Source organism: Pan troglodytes, chromosome 8, assembly GCF_028858775.2.
Source record: "Pan troglodytes isolate AG18354 chromosome 8, NHGRI_mPanTro3-v2.0_pri, whole genome shotgun sequence".
NCBI classification, from domain to species: domain Eukaryota; kingdom Metazoa; phylum Chordata; class Mammalia; order Primates; family Hominidae; genus Pan; species Pan troglodytes.
The window spans coordinates 92,307,239-92,330,054 of NC_072406.2; the positions used below are offsets into that span (position 1 = coordinate 92,307,239).

Genomic DNA, 22,816 nt, shown 5'->3' on the forward strand with positions numbered 1-22,816 from the left:
CTTTTACACTGTTGGTGGGACTGTAAACTAGTTCAACCATTGTGGAAGTCAGTGTGGCGATTCCTCTGGGATCTAGAACTAGAAATACCATTTGACCCAGCCATCCCATTACTGGGTATATACCCAAAGGATTATAAATCATGCTGCTATAAAGACACATGCACACGTATGTTTATAGCGGCACTATTCACAATAGCAAAAACTTGGAACCAACCTAAATGTCCAACAACGATAGACTGGATTAAGAAAATGTGGCACATACACACCATGGAATACTATGCAGCCATAAAAAATGATGAATTCATGTCCTTTGTAGGGACATAGATGAAACTGGAATCATCATGCTCAGCAAATTATCGCAAGGACAAAAGCCAAACACCGCATGTTCTCACTCATAGGTGGGAATTGAACAATGAGAACACATGGACACAGGAAGGGGAACATCACACACTGGGGCCTGTTGTGGGGTGGGGGGAGGGGGGAGGGATAGCATTAGGAGATATACCTAATGCTAAATGATGAGTTAATGGGTGCAGCACACCAACATGGCACATGTATACATATGTAACAAACCTGCACGTTGTGCACATGTACCCTAAAACTTAAAGTATAATAATAATAAAATTAAAAAAATATATATAAATGGCAAAAAGAGATATACAAAATTTCTACTGTTTGTAAATAGAAACATAAAATATAACAAAATCAGTTATATTAGAAGTATTGGGGGAAAATGAGGTTCCAAAAAGATGGTAGGGTATAAGATCAACAAATAATATATATCAAAAATTTTTCTTACAAACTAGCAATAATTAATTTAGGATATAAAATAGTATAGTAACAACAGAAAATTAAACCACAAAGTAAGTAAAAATAAATCTAAAAAGAAATGAGAAGATGGCCGATTAGAAGCAGCTGTGGTTCGCAGCACTCACAAAGAGGAATGAAAGGGGCGAGTGAACACAGCACCTGAAATTGAAATATCCAGATAGTCACATTGGGACTGTTCAGGGAAATAACTTGACCCACAGACAATGAAGGAAAGCAGGATTGGACAATGGCCCACCCAGGAGTGACACAGAGCTAAGGGAACCCCCACCCCCAGCCAAGGGAAGGGGTGTGTGATTGTATTACCCCAGGAAACCACTGTTCTCCCACAGAGCTTTGTAACCCACTGATCAGGAGATCCCCTCATGAGCCCATGCCAGGTCTGACACACAGAGCTGTGTGCAGTCTTGGCAGAGCAGCTACTCATGCACACACAGAGACTTAGGAGTTTTATATGCCCTAGCCCCGGGATCCCCAACAACTGTGTCTGCAACTCAGAGGTACAAAGGTGGGAGGTCCACACATACCCCTAGGAAGGGGGTAAAATCCAGGGAGCCTGAGCAGCCTCATTCCATGGGCTCCACTTCCATGGTACCTTGAGAGATAATACCCACTGGCTTGGAATTCCAGGTTGCCATCAGTAACAGGATGGAGCCTGCCTGAGACAGAATGGAGCCCCAGGGAGGAGGGTTGACTCAGCCCTTTCAGTCTATGGGCTTTGGAAAGTCCACACAGTCCAGACAAGAAAGAATCCCCGCAGAAGCACAATGTAGTTGCTTTGACAGATGGTGGCCAGACTGCTTCTTTTAGCAGGGACCTGATCCATTTCTCCTCACTTAGTGGGACCTCCCAGCCAGGCCTTCCAGCCATTCCCACTGGCACATATTACGGACAGAGCTCTGATCTCTCCCTGGGACCATCTTCACTGGTGATATCTCCAGGTATGGGAAGAACTGAGGCAACTAGGGTCTGGAGCAGCCTCCCAGCAAACCACAGCAGCCCTATGGACGGGTGGGAAGACTGTTAAAAGAAATACAAATAGACGGAAAACAACAACAACAACAAAGAAAAACAACAAAAACCCCATCCAAAGGTCAGTAACCTCAAAGATCAAAGGTAGGTAAGCCAACAAAGATTAGAAAGAATCAATGCAAAAATGCTGAAAACTCAAAAAGCCAGAGTGCTCCTTTTTCTCCAAATGACTGCAACACCTCCCAGCAAGGGCTCAGAACTGGGCTGAGGCTGAGATGTCTGAGTGACAGAAGTAGGCCTCAAAAGGTGGGTAATAACAAACTTCACAGAGCTAAAGGAGCATGTTGCAATCCAATGCAAAGAAGCTAAGAATCTTGATAAAATCATATGGAAACTGACAGCCAAAACAGCCAGTTTTGAGAGGAACATAACCAACCTGTTAGAGCTGAAAAACAGACTGCAAGAACTTCACAGTGCAATTACAAGTATTAATAGCAGAGTAGACCAAGTGGAGGAAAGAATCTCAGAACTGGAAAACTTGCTTTCTGAATTAAGACAGGCAGACAAAAATAGAGACAAAAGAATGAAAAGAAATGAACAAAACCTACAAGAAATATGGAATTATGTAAAGAGACTGAATCTATCACTGATTGGGGTATCTGAAAGTGATGGGGAAAACGGAACCAAGTTGGAAAACATACTTCAGGATATCATCCAGGAGAAATTCCCCAACCAAGCAAGACAAGCTAATATTCAAATTAAGGAAATGCAGAGAACCCCAGTAAGATACTCCATGAGAAGATCATTTCCAAGATAAAATAATCAGATTCTCCAAGGTCATAATGAAAGAAAAAATGTTAAGGGCAGCCTGAGACAAAGGCCAGGTCACCTACCAAGGGAAGTCCATCAGACTAACTGTGAATCTCTTAGTGGAAACACCACAGGTCAGAAAAGATTGGGGGCCAACAGTCAACTTCCTTTAAAAAAAGAATTTCCAACCCAGAATTTCATATCTGGCCAAACTAAGCTTCATAAGCGAAGGAGAAATAAAATCCTTTTCAGACAAGAAAATGCTGAGTGAATTCATCATGACCAGGCCTGCTTTGCAAGAGCTCCTGAAGGAAGCACTAAATATGGAAAGGAAAACTGTTACCAGCCACTACAAAAACACACCAAAGTACACAGAGCAGTGACACTGAAGCAACCACATAAACAAGTCTGCAAAATAAGCAGCTGGCATCATCATGACAGGATCAAATCCACACATATCAATACTATTCTTAAATGTAAATGGAGTAAATGACCCTAATTAAAAGACACAGAATGGCAAGCTGGATAAAGAATTAAGACCCATCAGTATGTTGTCTTAAAGAGACCCATTTCATATGCAAAGACACACATAGGCTCAAAATAAAGGGATGGAGGAAAATTTACCAAGTGAATGAAAAACAGAAAAAAGCAGGGGCTGCAATCCTAGTTTCTGACAAAACAGACTTTAAACCTACAAAGATAAAAAAAGACAAAGAAGAGCCTTACATAGTGCTAAGGAGTTCAATTCAACAAGAAGAGATAACTCTTCTAAATATATATGTGCCCAATACAGGAGCACTCAGATTCATAAAGCAAGTTCTTGGAGACATTCAAAGAGACTTAGACTCCCACACATAATAGTGGGAGACTTTAACACCCCATTGACAATATTAGATAGATCATTGAGACAGAAAATTAACAAAGTTATTCAGGATCTGAACTCAACTCTGGATCAAGTGGACCTGTTAGATGTCTACAGAACTCTCCACCCCAAAACAACAGAATATACATTCTTCTCATTGACACATCATACTTATTCTAAAATTGATCACATAATTGGAAGTAAAACACTCCTCAACAAATGAAAAAGAACTGACATAATAACAAACAGTCTCTCAGACAATAATGCAATCAAATTAGAACTCGAGATGAAGAAATTCACTCAAAACCACACAACTACATAGAAATTGAAAAACCTGCTCTTGTATGACTCTTGGGTAAACAATGAAATTAAGGCAGACTTCAAGAACTTCTTTGAAACTATGAGAACAAAGACACAACATGCCAGAATCCCTGGGACACAGCTAAAGCAATGTTAAGAGGGAAATTTATAGCACTAAATGCCCATATCAAAAAGTTAGAAAGTTAATAACCTAATATCACAACTAAAAGAACTAGAGAACTAAGAGCAAATAAACCCCAAAGCTAGCAGAAGAAAAGAAATAACCAAGATCAGAGCAGAATTGAAGGACACAGAGACACGAAAAACCTTAAAAATATCAACAAATCCTGGAGGTGGATTTTTGAAAAAATTAATAAAATAGATAGATCACTAGCTAGACTGATAAAGAAGAAAAGAGAAGATTCAAATAGACACAATCAGAAATGATAAGGGGGATATCACCACTGACCCCACGAAATACCATCAGAGAATACTATAAACACCTCTATGCACATAAACTAGAAAATCTAGAAGAAATGGATAAATACGCCCTGGACATATACACCCTCCCAAGAAAGAATCAGGAAGAAATGGAATCCCTGAATAGACCAATAATGAGTTCTGAAGTTGAGGCAGTAATAAATAGCCTGCCGACCAAAAAAATCCCAGGACCAGATGGAGTCACAGCTTAATTCTACCAGAGGTACAAAGAAGAGTTGGTACCATTCCTACTAAAACTATTCCAAAAAATTGAAAAGAAGGAACTCCTCCTTAACTCATTCTGTAAGGCCAGCATCATTTTGATAACAAAACCTGGCAGATACAACAAAAAAGAAAACTTCAGGCCAATATTCTTGATGAACATTGATGCAAAAATCCTTAACAAAATACTGGCAAACCGAATCAAGTAACACATCAAAAAGCTTATCCACCACAATCAAGTAAACTTCATCCCTAGGATGCAAGGTTGGTTCCACATACGCAAATCAATAAAAGTGATTCATCACATAAACAGAACTAAAGACAAAAACCACATGATTATCTCAATAGATGCAAATTTTCAGAGGCTTAAAGTATTTATCTATATAATTGGGAATATAGACTGTCCTGGATTTACAACTGTCCGACTTACAATTTTTCCACTTTGCAATGACTTAAAAGCAATGCAAATCCAGTAGAAGCCATACTTCAAGTACACATATAACTGAATTATTCATTCAGTTTCAGTCCAGCATTCCATAAATTTCATGAGACAGTCAACACCTCATTATAAAATCAGCCTTGTGTTAGATGATTTTGCCCAACTGCAGGCTAACATAAGTTTTCTGGGCATGTTTAAGTTACTCCAGGCTCAGCTATGATGTTTGGTAGGTTAGGTGTATTAAATGCATTTTCCACTTAATATATTCTCATCCTGCAATGTGTTTATTGGGATGTCACCCCATCATAAGTTGAGATACATCTGTACATGCTTCTACTTGTTTTTTTTTCTTAATTTTGAAGAAGGCTCAATAATTTCTGTGCTGGGTCCTAAGCACATATGGAATGGTGATCAGATTAAAAATTATCACTCATAAAAGACTGAGAAAAATTTCCCCTTATTCTCATTGGTTTTCTGAGCTTCCTTCCGCCCAAGAAAAGCAATAAATGCACTGAGGAAGAGTGTTCACAGGTGTTATAGGGGGAGAAGTGGGAGGTGGGACACATATGTAGCTGCCTCCTCAAGCAATTGGAGACATTGTCTCATTCCTGCGCAGCCCTGGGTCATGAGAGTGTGGTCCCATTCCATGCAGACCTGAGACTAGGATGGCTCACTAAGGCCTGGGACTGAGCCCTGAGTGCCACCATCACTGCTGGGCTGCAGAAATCATTCAGGTGGCTGAGTAGGGGACAGAAGACATGGTATTCCCACCCACAAATGGACCATGTGGACTCAGGAAGCCCGTATGTTCTTCCAAATGGTGGCTGTAGCTCCCCATCCCTCTGTAGCATCATAGTGAGGAGAGGAGGTGGCTCCTCCTACCAAACAAAGAAAGCACATCTGAGATTGAATTTTCCAATCTTCAGGCAAGTGGGGGCTCAGAGCCAGAGTTCATTTGATTTACAAAAATACAGAAATGTGATATTTCTTGGAACCAAAGCTATGGAAACTCATGTGAACACATTCACGATTTATTAAGCTTAAATCATCTTTATTCAGCTCAGGAGTGGGGTGGCTGGAAGCATAAGCTTCAGGTCCAGGAAGATGGGTTTGGATCCAGCCTCTGCCACTTGCTCTCTGGAATAATACTCAAAACATTTAACTCCTCCAAGCTTCAGTGTCCTTATAAAAAATGAGGAAACAATACTGGTCCCGTGACATTGTGTGAAGATTGAATAGTACATAATATGCTGTATTAGAAGTGCTTGTCAAGGTGCTTGGCAAATGATAGGTGCTCAGTCAATAGCCTCTGTGTATAGTAACAGTTCTGGTAGTAATTTTGGTAGCTGGGGGGATGGTAATAACTGTGACAGCAACGAGTATCTTATTCCCATTTCACAGATGAAGACATAAGCTCTGGGAAAAAAAAATCTTCAACTGTCACTGATTACCTTGCCCACCCCACGACATATCCTAAGACCTGGCACGTGATAATTTTAATGAAATATCTGGGTGAATGGATTAATGAAAGGAGAAAGCAGAGCCAGTGGTGTGGGGGGTGATGTGAATGCCCACTGAAATCTGAAGTAGGGTGCAGATTTGTTCATCAGTTGAAAGTTACTTGGGTCACATCTGAAGGCGGCTCTAGGTCACCCTAGAGGCCTAGGCTGGCTGTCTTCAGGTCAGGGGGCTGAGTTGCCATTCAAAGACTCAAAGGAGTGAATTGTACACATCAATCATCGGGTTGGCTTGGCCACCACCCTGCTGGAACACTACCTGGCCTTCTAACCTCATGGAGAGCCTGACCAGGCCTGCCACCGACACCTCAGAGTGCCAGAGAATCTCCACTGTGTCCTTAGCTCTGCACAGTCAGGGCTTCCCCGAAGTCTGCCTCTCTCTGTCATTATGCTTGGCCAGGATTGCTCATCCTGATGGCACTGGGTTGCAGAGGGAGAGCTGAGGGGACCAGGAGGCAGGCACTTCGTGTGACTTTGGAGGGTCCTTCTACCCCAAGACCTCACTGCTGCCATCTGTAAGTGAAGGAACTGGACCAGATGGGGAATAAGGAGGGCTCCATCTCATGCCGAAGGCCAAGGCTAGGAGTGGCTGCCTGGGGTGCAGTGCTGGGAGAGTTTGCAAGGGGAGTGTCAAGGCTGGTCAGTGATTATGGGGAACAGTCAGGGCCCATCAGGGGAATGAAGTGGCTAAGGGTGCCTCCAGCTCTAATAGCCACAAGTGAATTCTGTTGAAAGGGAGTTCTAGCATCTCACAGACCAAGTGGAGCCTCAGGATGGAGGCTGAAGGCAAGAGAGTGTCCTCCCTGTCCCATGGCCTAAATGCCTCTCAGAACTCACAGATGGTCAGTCGGGAGTACAGGCAGTTCCTGTCATTCCACTGCCCGTCTGTGTACATCTCCACACACTGCTCTTTTCCCCGACCTGCGGGCTCCCCTCGGTACCAGTTGGTGTAGTTTACAGGGGTCCCGTCTGAGTAGCGGAAGTCTCCAGGGCTGGGACCCTCAGTCAGGCCTACATAGGCATATGTGTTGTACTTCTTCACGAAGCTTGCAATGGCCTCATTTTCCTCTGGATTCCTTGGGACAGCAATGCGGCCGCCTGCTCTGGCACATGCCTCCTGAATGGCATCAAAAGTGACGGACTGCCCATTGCTGGAGAAGACCTTCTCTCCTACTGTCATTATGGAGCCCTGCAGACTGAGGGCTGAGAGCAGAGGAGTCCGGGTCAGGCCACTGACCACTTTGTCTCTAAGCCACCTCCCTCACCTGGGGTCTCTGCTACCAGATTCTCCCCAGTCTCTCCATCTCTGCCTCTCTCTATGTCTTCTCTTCCTCTTCCAATCACAGTTTTCTAAATTCACTTTTAGACTCTCCTCCATTTATTCATTCATCTAAGTAACAATTACTTATTGCCAGAAATGGTGCAATTTCCTGGAATTCAGTGGAAAGCAAGGCAGGTGGAGAACTTGCTTTCCTATGAAATGGGGAGTGAATTGTGTCTGCTTCTGTCTCCTCTGGGCCATTCAAAGACATCAGAAAAGCAAGCATCATTCCTTTCCCCAAGACCTGCTTGTGCATGCCTATTTGTAATCTCTATGTTCTAGAAGCTGGTGCTGAGAATGAGGGGAATTTGTGGGAAACTCCTACCCCGTGAGGCCCAGGGGGTCCCCTTACCTCCCCTTGTCTGCAGGATTTGATGTCTGAAGTCGTGGAGTGTGGCTTGGAGCTCCTCATCTAGATGAGCTGGAAGCCCTGTGGAGAGTGCCCCACACAGAAGGAGGGGCAGGCCAGTGAAGACTCCCACTTGCTGCCACGCAGGCGTTTTGCCATCTGCAATCCTGGAACTCTGCCCATTCATTGCTGCTAGGCACCACCCAGACCCTAGGCTCAGAGGGTCCACGAGATTCCAGTGTGTCTCCACACCCTGTGGTCCCCTATTCTTTAGTGAAGCCTTGCCCCTGCTGTGATCCCCACCCCTTGTCCTCTTTCCTGCTCTGTCCCTCGAGGGGCTCTGTCTGCCCGCCTCTGTGGGGCAAGTCCCTCTCCCGCACCCTCCACCAAGGGCAAGCATGATGCTCTCTGCACTACCCTGATGGACTTGCTTACCGCTCTGAGCTTCAAAGTTCCCCTCTGTCTGTGGGGCTCCTGATCACACCATCTGCCTGGATGCCTCGTCCGCATTCACCCTTCAGACTGGCCCCAGGGCCTCCATCCCAGGACATGCCTCCCCTGCCTCCCAGTGCTGTCCCTCGTCCCACACCTGACTCAGTGTGTCCCCATCGGTGGTCATGAGGCACGGAGGACTTCCCACACCTGCCCTTCCCTGAATTGTGACCACACTCCCCAGACACCTCAGCTTTCTCCCTCAAGCTTATCCTCTCTTACTTAGGTTGAGCCAAATGCCCTTGGGGAACCTGTAGGGTTTGTCTGATCCCCATCATCCCCGTGTAACTGACTTCAGGGTCGCTGTGCCCATGTTTCCACTGCCAACCTGCCCCACCCTGCTCACCTGGAGGGCCCCTCTCACCAGGCTCCCCCTTCTCTCCACACTCTCCAGGGATACCAGGGGCTCCAGGCAGCCCATCATTTCCAGGAGGACATGGCATTTCTCCAGGCGGACCCATGGGGCCTGCAGAGAAAAGAGACATGGATGTGTAGGATCTGTCACCCACAACTGGTTGGAGCTAGTGAGACTCGATGCCCATTATCACCGGGGCTGGCTCAGCTATCACTCCGTGGGCACTATGAGGACAGACTCTCCAGGATGCGCCATCATAAGGGCCCCAGGAACCCACCAGCCCTGCAGACTGAAGTCCCACCCAGCTTACTATAGCCCCCAGCTCACTATGGCCCACAGCCTAGGGGCCTGGACAGATGGGCCTCCTGAAAAGGGGTCTGTGTCCCTCAGCTGAGGGTGGGGTCTGCAGCACAGTACCTGGAGGGCCAGGGTCTCCTTTGAGACCATCTCTCCCGTCCCTGCCTGGCAGGCCGTGGGATCCAGGAGTGCCGGGGATACCAGGGCTTCCAACACAAACGTCCTTCACTTCGCACACAGCACCAGAGGCTGCCATCAAGATGAGGGTGAGGGCCAGAGGGCACAGCCACATGGCTCTGGGTCCAGTCGCTGCTCCTGCAGGAGGGATGGCCATGAGCCCATCTGCCACCTCTGCCAACATCTCCCCCACTGTGCTCTGTCAGGACTCAGGAAGCTGGGCAGAGCCCGAGAGGCAGGGCAGGCGAGACCAGAGTGCTGGGAAGACCCGAAGCTCCCGGGAAAATTCCCAGCATCACCTGGCACCTGGCATGGCCTCATGCTTCAGGCCTCCGGCTGGAGGTTGTGGGGTCTCCAGGCTGCAGAGGAGGAGGAAGAGTAAGGAGCTCTGGGGAGCCCAGGGACCTGGGCTCCAGTGCAGTCTCCTTTCTTTCAGTGCCTCACTATGTTACCCTGGGAAACTGGCTTCACCTCTCTGACTTCAGCTGAATCTTCCGTGCTCTGCAGAAAACCTGCCCTGTCCCTCCCAGGCTATTAGTCAGGTCACTCACTCACTGACTCACACCATCTGTCCACATCCCTGCTGTGTTACTTTCTTTTCAGGCTCCAAGAAATCAGCGACCTGAGAATGAAAAAAGATGAACGGGGCCCGCAGCCTGGCCCCTCTCAAGGTGGTCAGTCATGGAGTCCCCTTTCTTTTTGGGGTCTGTTCTCTCACTGCCCCTCCTGTAGGCCCTGCTGAACCCTGTAGGGATGGATCTGGCCAAAGAAAATAACAAACATGAGGATCTTTGCAGGTCACCTATGTTGACTGTGCTGTGAAACACCTCCCAGTGGAAAATGGGGAGTTGCCCTCCTTCCCAGCCTGGGCTTTGGTCAGGCCTGTGGCTGCTGGGCTGGTCCTCTCTGCCTGTGATCCTCAAGCTGGAGAACACCTAGGGGATGGGGCTAAACTCACCCACACACAGAGCCTCCAGCTGCTTGGGTCTCTGCCTCCAAGTCAGAGGGTAAGGTAGACGCAGCATTTATAGATGTGGGGGCTGCCAGGCTTCCTCCTCACCCCTGAGAGCCCTACCACAAAACCTGTGCTCCAGGCAGGAAATGGGCATAGTGTTTACACAGCATGTTTCCCCAAGAGCACTCAGGCTGGAGGATCTCAAAGGACCCTTGAGGGGAGCACAGAACCTGCAAAAGAGGAACTCCAGGTCTGTAAGAAGAGAAATCCCCCCCTTGGCTGAGGTCACCCACCCTGCCCCTAGCAAGCTCCTTAGCAGTGAAAGCCGAGAGCCCTTACACAGGCACTAAGGAAGCCCCACTGGGTTCCTGGTTTAGATTCAGACAATGAAGAACTCACTGCTCCAGCTGAGGTTGGTCAGGTTGATCCAGGCCAACTTGTCTGTCCTGCGACCTGGCTCAGCCGTGAGCCCCAGGCCCCCCCACCAGCCTGTGTCCCTGGAGCCTGCAGCTGAGTTGGTGGGCACATGGGCAGAGTGGCCGGCAAATATGCTGCACGTTCCACTTCCCTCTGCCCTAGCAGGTTCAGCTGGAGGAGTCAGGGCAGCACCTGGAAGGTCACGGGAGAGCTGCAGTTTCTGTCTTTGGTAGAACATCACTTTGGGTGATGTCTGGCAACCTGCAATGGTGATTATGCTAAGTGTCCCAGTGATATATGAAGCCCTAGTTGTTGAGGTCCTGGTTCGAGCATCTGGATTAGGAGGGAATCTCCAACTGTGGAGGTGGTAATGATGGGAACCAAGACAAGAAAATCTCCCCTGGCTTATTTGGAATTGGTTTGAAAAATCCCAAACCATTGAGGAGTCTGGAGCTCTTCCAGGGAGTGGAAGCTCAGCCAATGGACCCCACTCCCAGAAGCAGGAAGCTGGGCAGTGCCAATTTGTAGCATGGAGTCTTTCAGCTGCCCCAGTGCTGTCTGCCACACCATGTGGTGGGTGCTGGGCCAGGTGTGGAATGGGGGAGTCAGGCCAGTGCAGGGTGGGGGCAGGTGGGGCGCAGCTCCAGCAACTTGGCTGTGGGGAGCCAGGGCTGTTTTGCAGGTGATGAGCAGGAACAGAGGCCAACTCAGATGTGCAGGGCCTTGTGGTTGGCAGGGCAGGGCGTGACTTTAGGGGAAAGGCACACCTGAGTTTTCACCCAGAGCTGTCACTTATTACCCATGTGGACTCAGTCAGGTTATGTAACATTTTGAGGCTCAGTTTCCTTTTTGTTTTTATTATCTTGAAACATCAAATTTACAGAAGAATTGCAGGCACGGTACAAATATGTTTCCCTGAACCTATGAAAGTAGGTTGTCAGCATGAAATCCCAACACCCCAATACTTTAATGTGTTTTTCATGCAAAGGCATTTTCACATTATAACCATAATCAAGAAATTAACATGGATACAATAACTCCAAATAGCCTTCAGGCCCTATGCAAAATGTACCCAATGCCCCAATAGTGTCCTTTATAGCAAAGGATCCATTTCTGAGCCATGTGCCGTATTCGGTTGTCACGCTTCTCCAGGGTCCTGAAACCCACAAAGGCCCTCTGTCTTCCCTTCACCTTCATGACCTGAACACAGTGTGAAGATCATAGGAGAGTTACTGTGTAGAATGCCCCTCACTTTTTTTTTTTTTAATGTATTGGCTCATGATTAGATTCAGGTTCTGTAACTTCAGCAGAAATGCGATAGACGGGGCCGGGCGCGGTGGCTCACGCCTGTAATCCCAGCACTTTGGGAGGCCGAGGCGGGCGGATCACAAGGTCAGGAGATCGAGACCATCCTGGCTAACACGGTGAAACCCCGTCTCTACTAAAAATACAAAAAATTAGCCGGGCGTGGTAGCGGGCGCCTGTAGTCCCAGCTACTCGGGAGGCTGAGGCAGGAGAATGGCGTGAACCCGGGAGGCGGAGCTTGCAGTGAGCCGAGATCGCGCCACTGCACTCCAGCCTGGGCGACTGAGCGAGACTCCGTCTCAAAAAAAAAAAAAAAAAAAAAAAAAAGAAATGCGATAGACGTCCCGCTGCGCTCTTCTCCCATTCTACCGGGCGGCATGTGACTTTAGTTTGCCCCAAGATTGATGATGTTCTTGTTGATCATTGAATTAAGGTGGTGGGTGTCACGCTTCACTACCATAAATACATTCTTTTTCTGGTTTTAATCAGTGACTATGTTATGAGGACGCACTTTGGGACTATTGTAAAGATCCCATTCCTCATCACACTGTCTCTGTTGCCCATTGATTGATTTGTAGCAATGTGGACTCGTTCGTGAGGCCTACCACTGACCACCAGGGGGTGCCGAGCACCCACCTGCGGGCTGCAGGGGGCACTACGTGTGTTTGATGTTGAAACAGTTACAGTTTGCCAGCACATGGCACCAGTGAATCTAAAGAATGTCATTAAGAAGATGGTTCTCCCAACACAAATTTGTCACTCTTAGCTCTAAGAATTGCTGTAGTTCCTGCTGAGTTCCGAGTGCCCACACCAGGCCACTCAGCTGTGTCCACAGCCTCCTCCCCCTGCTTAGGCTCCACTGCCCCCGCCGGTCCAGTCCGCTCTCCTTCAGTATCTTTCTCGTTCTCCTCGGGGCCTCACCCTCCATGTTGGGCTTCTTCCCTCTGCAGGGATATCCTCTTCACACTGCCAGTCCTTGGGCGCCCATGCCAAGCCACCTCAGAGTCCACAGTCTTGCTTTCTCTCTCCATCACACCCTGAGTTTTCACTAAAGAAGGAAGGGAATGAGGCATGCCTCTATTCTCTGTCTTTCAGAATAGGCAACCATCTCTCTTCACCACTCCCAGCTTATACCCCTCTGGAGTGTATCCAGAACCAATGGGACTGCTTTGATCCTCTTAATCTGGAAGAAAAATGCCTCATAGCCCTCTGCACAAAGGTTTGGCCAAATTATGAAGGACCGGGTGGACCTCAGGAATGAACCATTCATTTCGATAGTATCCGGTGGTCAGGCCTTTTCTGTATACATGAAGACAAATGGTCTGAGGTCCCATATGTGCAGGTTTTCTATACCTTGCAAGGCAATCCAGACCTTTGCTGACAGTGTAGGATTGATACAGCCCTTCTGTTTGCCATCTCAGGGAGGACTGCAAGGGGCAAGCCTAGGAAACTAAAGATATGAATCCCAGAGGCACCCCAAGCAGAGAAGCCAGCCCCCTCCAGCTCTTCCCCCTGGGTCTACCTCGACCTCCCTATTCAACTTCAGCCTCTCACTTGCCCCCTCCTAAAAATCCTCACCCTAGACAAGCCCCAACCTCACTCTTGCCCCTTCAACCAATGCCTGGTGAATTTGGGCCCAGTAAGGTCCAGTTCCCCTCCTCCCTACAGGACTTAAAGTGAATTAAGGGGGATCTTGGGAACTTTTCAGATGACCCCAACAGATATATAGAGGCTTTCCAGAATTTCACCCAAATATTTGATCTCTCCTGGAGAGACATTATGTTGCTTTTGAACCAGACCTTGACAGACACTGAGAAGCAGCCTGCTCTGCAAGCAGCAGAGAGATTTGGGGATGAGCTTAGTATCACATATAGTGTCAGGGAAGGGGGCAAACATTATCCATCTGGGAGAGAAGCAGTATCAATGGATTACCCTAAATAGGATTCCAATGACAAGATGGAAGCCTGGAAGAGGAGGCACTTTCAGGTGTGCATAATGGAGGGCTTATGTAAGACCAGGACCAAGCCTCTCAATTATGCTAAATCATCCATGATTGACCAGGGATTTGATGAAAATCCCACTGCCTTCCTGGAAAGGCCACGGGAGGCCTTAGTAAAGCACACCTGTCTATCCCCTGATTCAGCTGAGGGACAACCAATCCTAAAGCATAAATTTACTACTCAGGCAGCCCCTGATATCAGGAGGAAGCTACAAAACAGGCTCTGGGACCAGAGAGTACTTTAGAGAACCTTCTGAAAGTACCCACCTTGGTTTTTTATAATAGAAATAGGTAGGCACAAGAGAGAGAGGAAATACAGGAAAGAGACAGAGACTTTAATGGCCAGGAGACAAGCCCACAAACCTCAGAATGCCCAGGGTGCACCTGTCAATTGCTACAGATGTGGCAAATCAGGGCATTTCAAGAATTGCTCAGACAGCATGAGGAAGCTACCTCAACCCTGTCCAATCTGCAGTGGGGACCACTGGAGGGTGGACTGTTCCTGGGCATGCTGGTCACCAGGTCCAGAGCCAGTCTTCCAAATGGTCCAGCAGCAGGACTGACAGGTCCCAGGGCTCCTCTCCTGGCTCCTGTAGTCCAGACCACCATTATCATCAAGGTGCCCTGGGTAATCATGGAAATCGAAGAGAGGAAAGTGGACCTCCTTTTGGACACTGGGACTGGTCTCTCAGTTCTCCTCTTGAATCCAGGCCCCCTCTCCTCTCTTAGCATGACTGTGAGGGACATCTCAGGAAGGTCTTTAACCCGATATTTTTTCCAACCCCTTAGCTGTACCTGGGGTTGTTCACCAAAGCTTTTTTAATTATGCCTGAAAGCCCAACTCCTCTGTTGGGTAGGGATATTCTGGCCCATGTGGGGACCATCATTCTGATGGCCCCTAGGGAAACTCTTTGTCTCATCCTAGTAGAGACCAATATTAACCCAGAAGTTTGGGCAACTCTAGGGAAGATTGTCAGAGCCACAACTACCATACCAGTCTGGGTCCATCTTAAGGATCCCACCTCCTTTCCTAACCAGAAACAATATCCCCTGAAACTAGAGGTTAGGAAAGGACTAGAAGCCATCATTGATAACTTGAAGATGGAGGGCCCACTCAAACCCTGCAATAGCCCTTGTAATACCCCAATATTGGGGGTACAAAAACCCAACTAGAAATGGAGGCTAGTTCAGAACCACCTCCTTGTTAATGCGGCTGTGGTTCCAATACACTCAATGATTCCCAATCCGTATACCCTGCTAGCTCAAATACCTGAGGGAACTAAATGGTTCCTGGACCTAAAGGATGCCTTCTTCTGCATACCATTATACCCCAACTCCCAGTATTTGTTTGCATTTGAGGATCCCTCTAACCAAACCACCCTGTTAACCTGGACAATGTTACCTCAGGGATTGCAAGACAGCTCCCACTTGTTTGGGCAGGCATTATGGAGAGATCTCTCCAAGTTCCTTTATCCTCAGGTCAAAGTTTTGCAATACATGGAGGACCTTCTCTTTTGCACTCCAACTGAGGAAATCTCTCAGAAGGGCAGTAAGGCTCCTCTTAATTTTCTTGCTAACAGAGGATATAATGTTTCAAAATCGGAAGCTCAGCTCTGTCAGACTTCAGTGAAGTACCTAAGCCTGGTCTTGTCAGAGGGGACCAGGGCATTGGGCGAAGAAAGGATTAAACCTATCTCCTCCTTTCTCCTCCCCAAACACTCAAGCAACTGAGGGGATTCTTATGCACAGGAAGTGGCAGTAATACATTGTAAAGGCCACCAAAGAGGGATGGATGAAATAGCTGAGGGAAACGGGCTGGCAGACTGAGCAGCTAGGGGCTGAGCCGCTTCCTGTGGGAGGAAAACTGAGCAAAATAGTCTATTAATTTCCTGATGGCATTTAATGGGATACCCATTAGCTGTGAGGAAGTTCCTGTCTTTCCAGATAGTGGCATGGGTGTGGAGAACTAGGAAAGCATACTTAGAATCAGTATAAATGTTAACTGTTTTTCCTTTGCTTAATTCAAGTGCTCTCATGAGGGTGATTAGTTTGGCCAGTTGAGCACTTGTGCCTGAGGAGAGAGGTGTGCTCTCAACAATATCATTCAGAGTAACTATTTCACACCCTGCTTTATGAGCAGCTAGCTAGACTGAGCAGCTAGCAGCAGCAAGGGGGCCCCAGGTCTCTGACCCACTTGAAGCCTTACTGATCTTGGAGGGCCCCCATCAGAGAAATAAAACCTCAATACTCTCCTATGGAAATAGAATGGGACACCTCTTAGGATGGCATGCTTCATCTACCAGCTGGCAACCAATGGAAAGTTCTTAAAAGCCTTCTCCAGGCCTTCCACCTAGGTAAAGATAAAACCTATCGACTGGCTCAGATTGTTCTCAGATAAAAACCTGATACAAACAGTTAAACAGGTTGTTAATGCTTGCAAGACCTGCCTTAAAAACAATCCCCTTAATTAATAGTATCTTCTCCAAGGCTACCTGGGGGAAGACTGGCAAATGGATTTCACCCATATGCCAAAGGTAAGGGGCATCCAGTACCTCCTAGTGTGAATAGATACCTTCACTAACTGAGTAGAAGCATTTCCATGTCAGATAGAGAAAGCCTCTGAGGTGATAATAGTACTAATCAATGAGATAATTCCTCACTTTGGACTCCCTAAGTACCTCCAGAGCAATAATGGCCCCTCGTTCAAGGCAGCTGTCACCCAGGGGGTCTCAAAGGCACTAGGCATACAGTACCATCTTCATTGTGTTTGGAGACCACAATCCTCAGGAAAGGTAGAAAAGACAAATGATATTATCAAAAGGCACCTCAAGAAACTGTCTCAGGAGACTCATCTGCCCTGGACTACTCTTCTTTCCATAGTCCTGCTATATATCAGAAACACTCCTTCAAGTCTGGGTTTGAGTCTCTTTGAGACTATGTATGGATGGCATTTTCTCATGAATGATTTCTTGCTAGACCAAGAAAGCTTTGTTTTAATTAAGCACATAACCTCTTTGGTCCATTTCCAACAGGAACTGAAACAACTGTTGAAGGCCCAATCCCATGAACCAGGCCCACCTCTATTCAACCCAGGGGACCTAGTACCGGTAAAAGTACTTCCTTACCTTTCTCCCTCAATATGCCCTGGTTGGGAGGGACCTTGCACTGTACTTCTTTTCACTCCTATGGTGGTGAAGGTCAAGGTCACCAGAATAGACTCTTGGATTCATTATACTCAAGTAAAGGCCTGGGAAGCCAACAGAGTCACCTCTTTCAACCTAGAGGAGCACCCAAAATACCATTGTGAAGAGATCAGGGAACTCAAACTAAAAATCACAAAAGGTAAGTGTTAATTAACATTTCATGTATGTCCTCTTTGTAGTCTTGCCTATGCTTGTTGTTCTTACCTTTGTTCTGTTCTATACCACGGGGTACAATAGTGTTTTCAGGGTAATTAGTATATTTTACTTCTTATTTCTGTAATCTTTGGCACTAGATTCTTTCCTTGTATAATACACAATTTTAACCCATGCCTACTTAACCTTATAAAACTTTTTTTTTCCTCTCTCACTTAGAGGTTATCAAACTCAAGATGATCAGGCAATCAGAGCCTCAGATGATGGCTCCCTTTTGTCAGGGACCTTTAGATAGACGTCTGGGAGGAATCTGACTGACATTTTCCCCAAAACAACTCCCCTGTCAGCAGGAAGTAGCTAAGACTGGTCATCGTCCATATTCTAAAGGCAGTTAGATGTGCCTTTTCAGAGGAGGGGAATGATAATGACAGGAGACAGTGACACACTGGGTAAAAAAAGGGTGACTCCCCAACAAAGACCCCACCCTCAAGCCTGAAGACCTGTGGCCCTAAATGGGAAAAGACATTTCTGTTTTCATGACCAAAAAGTTGCCTTTTGTTCTGCCACAACCCTTATCCTGCAACCATATAAACCTTGAACCCCAGGCTCCAGAAGCAGACCAGCAGACTAGCAGACAAGCAGATGGACAGTGGAACGATGTGGCAGAGAGACAGAGAAGAGGAGGAACATCTGAACACTGAGGGGAGTTTGCCCAGGGGCGATCGGAGAAGATACCAGCTACTGGATGGCCCGCCTCCAAGGGAAGATCACCTTCCCACTCCATTTCCCTTTCCAGCCCCCAATCCATCTTACTGAGAGCCACCTCCACCACTCAATAAAATCTTGCACTCATCCTTCAAGCCCACATGTGATCTGATTCTTCCAGGATGCTGGGTGAAAGCTTGGGATACAGAAAGCTGTCACACAGGCCCTCTGCCCTTAGGATAAGGCAGAGGGTCCATTGAGCTGATTAACACTCAAGCCACCTGCGTATGCAAAGCTGAAAGAGTTTTGTAACACCAGGATTACAGGCACCCATCCCTAGACTCTACTGCAGAGCTGGAGCCCAAAGCACTCACCCCAGCCTCTGAACCTGCCCATCTGCATGCTCCCCCTAGGGGTTTGAGCAGTGGGGCAACCAAACAGGTGAGCCACACCCCTGTCATGCATCCTGTGAGGGGGATCAGGGGACTCTCCCGTTTCAAAGGGGTGCAGAGTGGAGGCCATGTACAGGCACTAAGGACAGTGCATGGGCTTCTCTGCATATTTGAGGCCTCTCTCTTAGTGCTCAGGGGACCCTTCCCCTGCCCCCTTTTCCAGCTGCCCTGGGTGCTAGCAGTAGGAGGAGGCTGTTTGTGACTGCTGGATCTTTCTGTCACTTTGGATCATCACAGCACTCTATGAGTTGTACAGAGAGTAAATCCCCATTCCATACTTCAGTCAACTGAGGATGACAGGGGTTACATGGATTGCCAGAATTACCCAGAAATCTTCTTTCCAGCTCAGTCCTCTGCTAGAACCTTCCCAGAGTCAGAGGAACATGCTTATTCTACCTGTACATGAAGACAAGGGAATGCACAAATTAATTTACTAATCATGGATATATTTCAAAATCACTTATAATGTCAGAATCTAAGGGACAGCTCAGCCACATGAAGGGGATGGAAGTTGAGGCTTTTCTTTCCTGAGGCAGCCAGTAAACTAAGCAAATATGTGTGTATGCATTATATACATATATATACACACACATATATTGTGTGCTGTATGTTTACATACATATATATTACATTGATGCCTCTCTAATAATGCCATTTTATTTTTAAAAAGAATAACACTGTAAATATATTTCTGTTGCCTAGAAATAGCATCCAATTTGCCTTAAAAATCACATTACTTGTTTTTATTTTCATTTTTGCCAATGCAGCCTTGTCACCCTTCTTTCTGCCCTGAACATTTTGAACCTTCCAAACCCCAGAGAAATACATCATGCTTTACTGAGGTTTTGAGTAGAGGGAGAGAGGTTTTCCCATTCTGCACCTTGGAGGAATTGAAACTGGCAGGTGGTAGCAACTGTCTTCAAAGAAATAGGCTCAGGAACACACACGTGCAGACACACACACACACATTCTCTTACTTTGCACCAATAAGATCATACTGCATATACTGTTCTACAATTAGTGTTTTCTCTTACATATGCCAGCCATCTTTTCAGATTGACACATAGGGATATAATTGTAACTATAGTCTTTTCTTGGAGTTTGTTTTTACTTCTGGTAATATATTCTTTACTATCTTTTTAATTTAAAAAATGTTATTTTTGACACAATTATTTTACATACATATGGGCACAGTGGACTATTTTGATACATGTATGTAATGTGCAATGATGAAATCAAGGTAAGCAGCATATCCATCACCTCAAAAACTTACTGTTTTGTGTTGATAACATTCAAAATCCTCTCTTTTAGCTATTTGAAAGTATACATAATTTTTTTGTTGGCTATGGTCACCCTACAGCGCTAAAGAAGGCTACAACTCATTTCTCCTATCTAGCTGTAATTTTGTACCCATTGCCCCACCTTTCCCATTTCTCATTCCCCTTAATCTTCCCAGCCTCTAATATATTCTGTTCTCCTGTTTACTTACTGTTCTATGTTTACTTCTATGAGATTAACTAAGTTTTCTTAGCATCCACAAATGAGTGAGAACATGCTGTGTTTAATTTTCTTTTCCTGGCTTTATTTCACTTAACATAATGGCTCACCCATGTTGCTATGAATGGCAGAATTTTATTCTTTCTTATGGATGAACTGTATTCCATTGTGTTTAGTTACTACATGTTTTAAATCCATTCATTCACTGATAGACACTTAGGTTGATTCCATATCTTGGCTATTATGAATAGCTCCGCAATAAACATAGGAGGGTAGATACCTCTTTAACATACTGGGTTCCTTTTCTTTGAATACCCAGTAGTGGGATTGCTAGATTATATGATAGTTCTAGTTTTAGGTTTTCAAGAAAGCTTCATTTTGCTTTCCATAATGGCTGTAGTACTTTCCATTTCCACCAACAGTGTATGAGTTCCCTTTTCTCTGCACCCGCACCAGTATTTATTCTTTTTTGTCTTATTGATAAAAGCCAGTCTACCTGGGGTGAGATAATTTATTTTGGTTTCATTTGCATTTATCTTAGGAATAGAGATATTGAGTGTCATTTATATACGTGGCCATTTTTATGTCTTCTTTTGAGAAGTGTCTGTTCAGATCATTTGCCTATTTTTAAATTGGATTATTTGAATGTTTTGCTGTGGAATTGTTTGAGTTCCTTGTATATTCAGGATATTAATCCCTTATTGGATGAATAGCTTGTGGATATTTCTCCCACTCTGCAGGCTGTCTCTTCACTCAGTTGATTGTTTTCTTTTCTGTGCAGAAGCTTTTTAGTTTGATATAATCATATTGGCTTATTTTTGGTTTTTGTTCCCAGTACTTTTGAGGTCTCTCCATAAAATCTTCATCCAGACCAATATCCTGAAGCACTTCTCCTATGCTTTTTCCTACTAGTTTCATACCTTTGGGTCTTATGTTTAAGGCTTTAATCCATTTCATGTTTTTTTTTAATGTATAAGAGATAGGGGTCTAGTTTCATTCTTCTGCATATGAATATTAAGTTTTCCCAGCACCATTTATTGAACATTTATTGTCCTTTCCCCCAATGTATGTTATTGGTGCCATTGCCAAAAATCAGTTGGCTATAAATATGTAAATTTATTTCTGTGTTCTCTATTCTGTTCCATTGGTCTATGCATCTGTTTTTATACGAGTACTATGCTGTTTTGGTTATCATAGATTTGTAGTACATTATGAAGTCAGGTAATGTGATGCCTTCAACTTTTCATTTTTTGCTCAGGATTACTTTGACTACTTGGTGTTTTATACTTCCACACAAACTTTATGATTTTTTTTTCATTTTTTTTTAAATAAACGTGGGTATCGGGGGAACCCACCCCCAATAATTCAACATGAGTCCTTTTCTATTTTCCCTAAGTGTCGGCCAGTCTGAGAAATAAAAGGAAAAAGTACAAAAGAGAAATTTTTAAAGCTGGGTGTCCGGGGGAGACATCACATGTTGGCAGGTTCTGTGATGCCCCCTGAGCTGTAAAAGCAGCAAGTTTTTATTAGCAATTTTCAAAAGTGAGGGAGTGTAGGAGTAGGGTGCGGGTCACAGAGATCACATGCTTCAAGGGCAACAAAAGATCACAAGGCAGAAGGTCAGGGCAAAACTAGAATCACTAATGAACTTCCATGTCCCGCTGTGCACGCATTGTCAGGGTTCAAGAGCAGAGAACTGGTCTGACTAGAATTCGCCAGGCTGGAATTTCCTAATCCTAGCAAGCCTGGGGGTGCTGCAGGAGACTAGGGCGTGTTTCATCCCTATCTACATCTGCATAAGGCAGACATTCTCAGGGCGGCCATTTTAGAGGGCCCCCCGAGAATGCATTCTTTTCCCAGGGCAGTAAATTATTAATATTCCTTACTGAAATAATTCAGTTATATTTATCTTACCCATTTTCGGTAATAAGAGAAATATGGCTCTGTCCTGCCCAGCCCACAGGCAGCCAGACTTTAAGGTTATCTCCCTTGTTCCCTGAAAATCGCTGTTACCCTGATCTTAAGGTTCCCAGATTTCATATTGTTCAAACACACATGCTCTACAAACAATTTGTGCAGTTAACGCAATCATCACATGGTCCTGAGGGGACATACATCCTCAATTTACAAAGACGACGAGATTAAGAGATTAAAGTAAAGACAGGCATAGGAAATCACAAGAGTATTGATTGAGGAAGTAATAAATGTCCATGAAATCTTCACAATTTATGTTCTTCTGCCATGGCTTCAGCCGGTCCCTCCGTTCGGGGTCCCTGACTTCCTGCAACACATGGGGTCTCGCTATGTTGGCCAGGTTGGTCTTGAATTCTTGACCTCAAGCAATCCTTCTGCCTCAGCCTCCCAAGTGCTAGGATTATAGGCGTGAGCCACCACACCTGTCCAGGATTATTTTCTTGTTCTGTGAAGAATGTCATTGGTATTTTAATAGGGATGGCATTGAATCTGTAGATCACTTTGGGTAGTATGGTCATTTTTATCAATATTAATTCTTCCAAGCTCTGAACATGAGATGTCTTTCCATTTTTTTGTATCCTCTTCAGTTCTTTTTCTTTAGTGTTTTCTGGCTTTTTGTATCCTCTTCAGTTTTTTTCTTCAGTGTTTTATAGTTTCCCTAGTAGAGATTCTTCACTCCTTCATTCAACTTACTCCTAGATATTTCACTTTTTGTAGCCATTGTAAATGGGATTG

General features: G+C 45.6%; 1 protein-coding gene and 1 non-coding gene across 11 annotated transcripts in view; one reads left to right on the forward strand and one right to left on the reverse strand.

Moving 5' to 3' along the window:
• Positions 1-18,313, forward strand: part of LOC112204612 (uncharacterized) — a 229,242-nt gene extending 210,929 nt beyond the window's left edge. For 3 of the 5 annotated variants that reach the window (XR_010146954.1, XR_010146955.1, XR_010146956.1), the window contains 3 exons: positions 17,130-17,204; positions 17,295-17,439; positions 18,059-18,313. This is a non-coding gene — a transcript (uncharacterized LOC112204612). Of the gene's footprint in view, positions 1-17,129; positions 17,205-17,294; positions 17,440-17,672 lie in introns of all 5 variants that reach the window. The other 2 variants (XR_010146957.1, XR_010146958.1) reach the window with 2 other exon arrangements.
• On the reverse strand, positions 5,929-10,488 carry SFTPA1 (surfactant protein A1). Of its 6 annotated transcripts, none has more exons than XM_001152394.6 (6): positions 10,380-10,424; positions 9,721-9,780; positions 9,365-9,559; positions 8,939-9,058; positions 8,104-8,181; positions 5,929-7,633 (listed from the first exon to the last, which is right to left on the reverse strand). In XM_001152394.6, exons 2-6 carry the CDS (start codon positions 9,740-9,742, stop codon positions 7,257-7,259), a joined length of 792 nt encoding a protein of 263 aa, XP_001152394.2. In that variant the 5' UTR covers positions 9,743-9,780; positions 10,380-10,424; the 3' UTR covers positions 5,929-7,256. The 6 variants fall into 6 exon arrangements, with proteins under 6 accessions (XP_001152394.2, XP_001152530.1, XP_009457074.1 ...); XM_001152530.5 differs by lacking the exon at positions 9,721-9,780 and adding an exon at positions 9,973-10,043 and having other exon boundaries at positions 10,380-10,423; XM_009458799.4 differs by lacking the exon at positions 9,721-9,780 and having other exon boundaries at positions 8,957-9,058; positions 10,380-10,488.
• Positions 18,314-22,816: the final 4,503 nt, after the last annotated feature.